Here is a 6,469-nt window from a genome sequence, read left to right on the forward strand (position 1 = left end):
AGGAGGTGTGCCGAGAAAGGAGAAAGAGGAGCGGGATTTGGCGGAATTTCATTAGTCGGTTTTGGCTCGATTCGACGATAATTAGAACCGTTTGTCAAATACAAATTCCGACAAGGCCAAAGTTCTTAAACACGAGATTACAAGAAGATTGAGTACTCATATGACCCATTTCCAAAACCGTTTACCCAATTTTCACAGAGTTGCCATTTTTCCCGATATGCCCTTATTTCGAAATAAAAGGCTTTTACACGGTTTAAATTATTTTTAAACATTTCAAAACTATCAAAATAAATACTTTACTTCAAAATATAATAGAATTATATTTCTTTGAATTATTTTTACTTCAAATACATTAATATTAATTTCAACTTGACTAATAAATTACTTCCGCAATATCATAACGGTCCGAAATTACGGGGTGTTACAAAAAGGGTCAAGTGGATAACAAAAGGAAGTGATCCAATCTACCTACCAATGACCGGACTACCAAGAATCTCACCAAGAAGGGGACCTTTATCACCAATCCCATCCTACCTCATCCCTCCAAACCCAACCCAAGCAAGGCAAGCACCACCACCTCCAAATCCCCAACAACAACAACAACAAGAGCAACAACCACAAGATGAGAAAATTAAAATACCTCCCTACCCTTTCCCATATCAACTGTACAACCACCCGAACCCCTTAATCCTCCCCCGTGATGACTTTGTAACGGGAATTATTCAAGATTTGAACTTCCAACAATATGAAGCTACCGTGGACAATTATTATGCACTCTACCCTCAATACCACGATATGATTCAAAGGGGGAATATTAGTGAGGAGGGAGCATTTCCCTCTTGGGCACAAATGGATATACTCTTCCCCAATTCGGAGAGGACAAATGAAGGGGCAAACGGGCGACAAGAGGAAGGGAGCGACAAATCTTGCGGTAGGGACACGGTGGAGCTTGGTAGCAAAGAGGATGAGTTCATGAACCCTAATACAAGTGATGCATCCAAGTAAATATGGGATAGTGATCTAGAGGGAGATGACGGCGATCTCTAGAGGATCTCTTCATAGCTAGATGGAGCGGGCGTGAGGCACCCATCTCAAGCTTAAGTGAAGTTTCCTCATCTCCTCTCTTTATTTTCATTTTTCATGAAAGAAGTTTATGTTTTGTTAACTTGTACAATATTTGACTTTGTCTTTAGTTGGAGAGTCCTAGCAACATGAGGACTAACACCTCGGCCCCATTGAGGTGTTCTTTTATTGTTCCCGTTTGAAAATCCAAAATGACAATTTAGTTTCATGCATTGCATCTTGTGTGCATGAACTACCCCAAAATTTAAGACATTAGAAATAATGTCTATCTCGTTTTGGGGAAGTACATGCATACGCAATGGGAGGTAATCTAAATTACGCTCTCCGTCATAAACAAAAACCAATGCATCATGTAGTGTAGATAAATATAGCTTGCATTTAGCATAGAATTCATGCATCATACTTGCATAATTTCCTATCATTTTGGCCATTGAGGACAATGCCCATATTAGTGTGGGGATGGGAAATTCTAACTTAACTTTTATTCAAAAACCCAAAAAAATCAAAAAGTTTCGAAAAATCAAAAAAATTGAAAAATTTGAAAATCCAAAAACAAGTTCATTTCGTTTGTAGTGTAGACTTGTATATATATTGTATATATTGTGTTTGTTCTATCCTTATTCACATTGATCGACTACGCCACATCCGAGACATGAGGATATTGAAGACTGCATGGTATGATCTTTCCAATCTCCTTTTTCCTCTTTATGTTAATGACTATGTGGCTTTATTTTGATTGATGCGGTATAACAATGTGAATTTAGGACTTGCATTTAGATTATATGGCATATTAGTTGGTAGAATCATTTGCATTAGGATGTTTATATGTTAGTTGCATCATGGCATGTAGTTGCATGTTAGAAAATTTTGCGAAACCGTCTACTTGGGAAGCTTGACAAGTATATATAGGCCCTAATAGATGCTTTTTCTTCTTAAGACTTTGCTTGTTAGAATACTTGTAAAACACTCTAGGATGTGTCATGCTAGTATCCTTTGACCCATGGATTAAGGTCTAGTCAAGAATACCTTGTGGTGTGATAACTCCTTGGCTACCGTTTATTCCAAGGTGACCCTTGAAACCATGCATGCATCCATCATCCATGTTCTACCACATTTTTGTCATCAAAGGGAATGGGCACAAAAAGAAATTAATTTGAGTTCAATGAAATGAAAAGTGAAAGAAAGTTTGCAAAATGCATCAAATGAAAAGAGGAGCAAAAATAGACTCCTAATGCTTCAAATATAAGGCACCCTCACTACATATGGGGTGACTTTGAAAATGTTCAAAAGAAAAATGCAAAAAGTTGAAAGTTGTCAAGTATTGAAATGCCAAGAATCAAAAGAAATGGCAAGGAAAAGTGTTCTCAAATGTCAAATGCCACAAGAAATTGGGGGGAAAAACAAAAACAAAACCAAACTCCCAAAATGAAACTCAAATATCTATTGATCCCTTTATCCATCGTATCCATTTTTGTGCATGGTAGAGAGGGGATGACCCTTCTTCTTGTCTAGGCAAGAGGGGGAATTCCGCGATCCTCCAGTGTTTCTAACACCATAAGGAGTCTATTCTTGACAAAAGCATTTAACGATTGAGGACAAAGGTACCCTAGCTTGACACAATTTGGAGGTGATTTATTGGTATCCTTCTAGGCTTAGTAGTTTGAAGAAATTGCATCTATGAAGGAGTGTGTACCCTTGAATTGCTTCCCTTGTAGATAATTTCCGCCACTTAGATGAGGAAAGTGGCTATTCTTTTGTAGATGCATCCATCACTTGATTTTATGTGCTTTAATGTTTGGATGTGTCGCCATTTTGTCAAGACCCACCTTGCCTTGCAAGAAGGCATCCTACCTCATGGTTGTCTTGTTGTGAGTTGAAGGGGCGGAGTGAGACTCGCTAATTGTCTCATATCGGCTATGCTATTAGGTTAGTTTAAATAACGGTCCTAGTCTTTGTCACCTCTTTACTCGGGACGAGCAAAGGTTCGGTTTGGGGATATTTGATGTGACCATAATTAGAGCATATTTAGTCCCCGAATTAGCCTTGTTCCCATGCTTTTTAGTGCATATTTGGGTCATTTATTGTCTTTAGTCCTTTGTTTTGCATATTCATGAGGTTTTGTTTCTTTGGTAGGAAAGGAGTGCAAACCTTGCATTTTCATTGCAAAATGAAGCTAAATTAATTGAATTCAATGACCAAGCATCAAATAGAAGATAAGATTAGAAGGCCTTTGTACATACTATAGTAGATGGGCAATGATGAGAAAAGATCCTTGCATCCCCGAGGAAATCCTCAAGGTTTTATGAAGGGAAAGGAAGAAAAGAAGAAAGGAAGAAGCTGTAAGACAATCCGAGCGGATCGCCCACAATCCGCCCGTCCAAGAGGTGCAATCCGAGCATCTTCCTCAGCTGGACGCCCGTCCAGAAACACCACAATCCGCCCGTCCACCACCACAATCCGCTCGTCCAACAATAAGGCAATCCACCCGTTCCGTGCCCCCGACGCTCGGATTGCGTGACAGCTATTTTCATCTTCTACATGTTTTATGAAGGATGCTCATATTTTTCTAAGACCGGCGAAAAGGAGACCGGAGTCTCCCTTGAGACCGGCGATTCCTCAAGGACTTAATCGTCATTTAAGCCCTTAGTAAACCCTAATTTATGTACCTAATCCCCACTATAAATACCCCCATTAGGCTAATTAGATTATCATGTTCTTCTTAGCAATCTCTAGCGTAGTTTATATCAATCAAATCTCTCTTTAATATTGTAATCAACATTTAATCAAGTTTTAATACAAATTTCATTTCCTTAATCTCTCTTTGGTTCATCTTTCATTTTGGGTAATTGAAGATTATTTGGGTTATTATTGGGAGATTGACAACCTTCCAATCAATTATCAAGTACTTCTATTATTCTTTGCTTTATTATTGGAATCATTAGTAGGTATAATTCTCTTAATCCCTTTTTAATTATTGATAATTATCTTCATTTATTCATCATGTTTCACTTTGTTGGTATGATTGACAACCTTGCTAGCATGTTCAACATGATAATGAGTGAGTAGTTTCCTTAGCTAGGGTGTAATTAGGGGAAACCAACATGGGGGATGATTCATGCTTAAATTAATATGTTTTCATAGTTTATTCGCTTGCTTGTTGTGATCTCAACTTAGGCACATGTTATGTTTGATGAAATGCGAGCCTATGAATCCTTGCATTTTTTACCCATCACCTATCTTTTCAATGAGACTTGTAAGACATAAACCAACTCGAGTCTCATTAGACCATGCATATAGTTGAGTAGGGAATATTAAGTCGACTTGTAGGTATTGTACAATCTAATCAATTCGGCTCCGGGACCCAAACTTTCCTAGGATTGTAAGATATAAACCAACTCGATCCATCACAATAATAATTGCTTGCTTATAATTTGAGAATATGTTTGTATGATCAATTCCCATGAATCCCCTATGACCCCATGACATCCTAGTGCCTTTTATCAATTGTTTACACTCCTTTTTAATCATCTTGCTTGTTTACTTTTATTGCTATTTAGTTTAGTGATCTTCTACTTCAAACCCCAAATTGTGACACCCCCTAGACACCACTAGTTGCAATTGAAAATCTCATCTCAATTCCCGTCCCTTGGGATCCGACCTTTACTTACCTCTTTACTAATTGTAGCGTTGTTTGTGGAGTTATAAATTGTGTTTTGGTCTAGGTGCTCCTAACGACAAGTACCGAAAACTAAACCTCCAAGTGAGTCCGACCATGTAGCCAGAAAAACCCCAAAAGCAAAATTTGCCTTTTACTTTCCATTACATTACAGCTCACTCTACCATAAAATCGACAACTGCTGCTCTTTCAACTTTACCTCATGACAAACTAAATTCCGGTACATCCGGATGAGTTGAGAATCAACTCTACCACGTGGAGTTTTATTCTAAACATGCTAATTAATTGTTTATCTTTCCCCTTCTACTGGTAAATATACCATTTCGAGTAAACTCTATGATCTATGAGATCAACCGGAAACTGAACACTTACACTCGTTTAGATTTATATTTGATAATATAGGCAATCCATCTGAATATATAAATTCGGCAAAAGTACTAAATTAGAAAATTGAAAACAAAATCAAATCTGACAAAGAAGCACTACAAATACAAAAAAAAAACAATTGATCAATTTGACATTAATTCCAAGTAATAATAAAATAATTATTACTCGTCGACTAAAGTTAATTATTAAGTTAGTGAAGAGGGAGCATTATTGAAAGCATCACACCTACACCTAATCTCACCATGTTTACCAAGCTTAACACCAACAAGGGTCAATTTCTGCATAGCCTTAGCAAAGTCGTCGAAGAACACCCTCTGATGCCTGGCATACAGCTCCACAAAGGGTCTGGTCCGGGGATGGGCGTAAAGCAATCGATCAGACTTGAGGATTCCGAGTCCTTTAGGTAGGTTTTGGAAATACACATTGTCAAATTTATTAGGTGTGATAATGTCATTAAAAACCGACAATGTTGGGTTTCGTTTGTAGTCGGAACAGGCATGTGCGAGTCCTGTCGCGAACCGCGGGTTATAAGTGGGATCTTGTGTAGTAGTAACATTGATTCCGGATACAAACTCCTTGCAATGGGAGAATCCGATGGTATGCGCCCCACTGAGGGCGACCATTTCTCGGGTGGTGAAGCCGAGAGAGGAGAAAACGGAGAGGATCTGAGGGAGCGACATGTCAGGTTTAGGGAGACGGGAGAGGGTAAGGTTTGGGTTTGAGATAAGACCGTATTTCCGGCCTAGAAAGACAGGAAAGAAGGGTCCTCCGACGAAGGAGAGGAGGATACGTGCGGCGACAACAAGGATGTCAGAGCAGGAGACGATACCGGGACAATGGAGTTCGAGATTGGCTTTAGCGCGGACGAAGACATCGAAACCGTCTCCAGAAAGGGAGAGATTGATGTCAGCATCTCGATCAGCTGGGTGGAAAGGGGTGGAGGTGATGAGAGTGGAAGCGTCGCAGCCAGTGACAAGACAGCCGTGGAAAAAGAGACGGAGAGCGGCGGCGGCGGTGGTAGGGTGTTTGATTTGTTTGTCGGTAGTGGTTTGTTCCATGATGTCGTAGAAGCGAGGACATGATGTCGTAGAAGTGTGGCAGATAGGGAAGATGATGAGGAGAAGAATGGTGGTGAAGATGTGGAAGTAGTGGGACGGTGAAGATGACATTTTTTAGATGACTGAATCCTAAATCTCCAATGGAAAGAGTGAGTGAGTGACTGGGGAGTGGGGAGTGGAGACTGGAGACTGTTAGAGAGTGTGAGATGGGGAATGATTTAAGCAAGTTTTTTTTTTGTTTTCATGGATTTGTTTTCTTGTATTC

General features: G+C 39.4%; 1 protein-coding gene across 1 annotated transcript; it reads left to right on the forward strand.

Moving 5' to 3' along the window:
* The first annotated feature begins 5,953 nt into the window (after positions 1-5,953).
* LOC141621745 (uncharacterized) lies at positions 5,954-6,223 on the forward strand. The gene has a single exon (XM_074438000.1). It carries the CDS (start codon positions 5,954-5,956, stop codon positions 6,212-6,214), a length of 261 nt encoding a protein of 86 aa, XP_074294101.1. The 3' UTR covers positions 6,215-6,223.
* The last annotated feature ends 246 nt before the right edge of the window (positions 6,224-6,469 follow it).

Source organism: Silene latifolia, chromosome X (assembly GCF_048544455.1).
Source record: "Silene latifolia isolate original U9 population chromosome X, ASM4854445v1, whole genome shotgun sequence".
NCBI lineage: Eukaryota > Viridiplantae > Streptophyta > Magnoliopsida > Caryophyllales > Caryophyllaceae > Silene > Silene latifolia.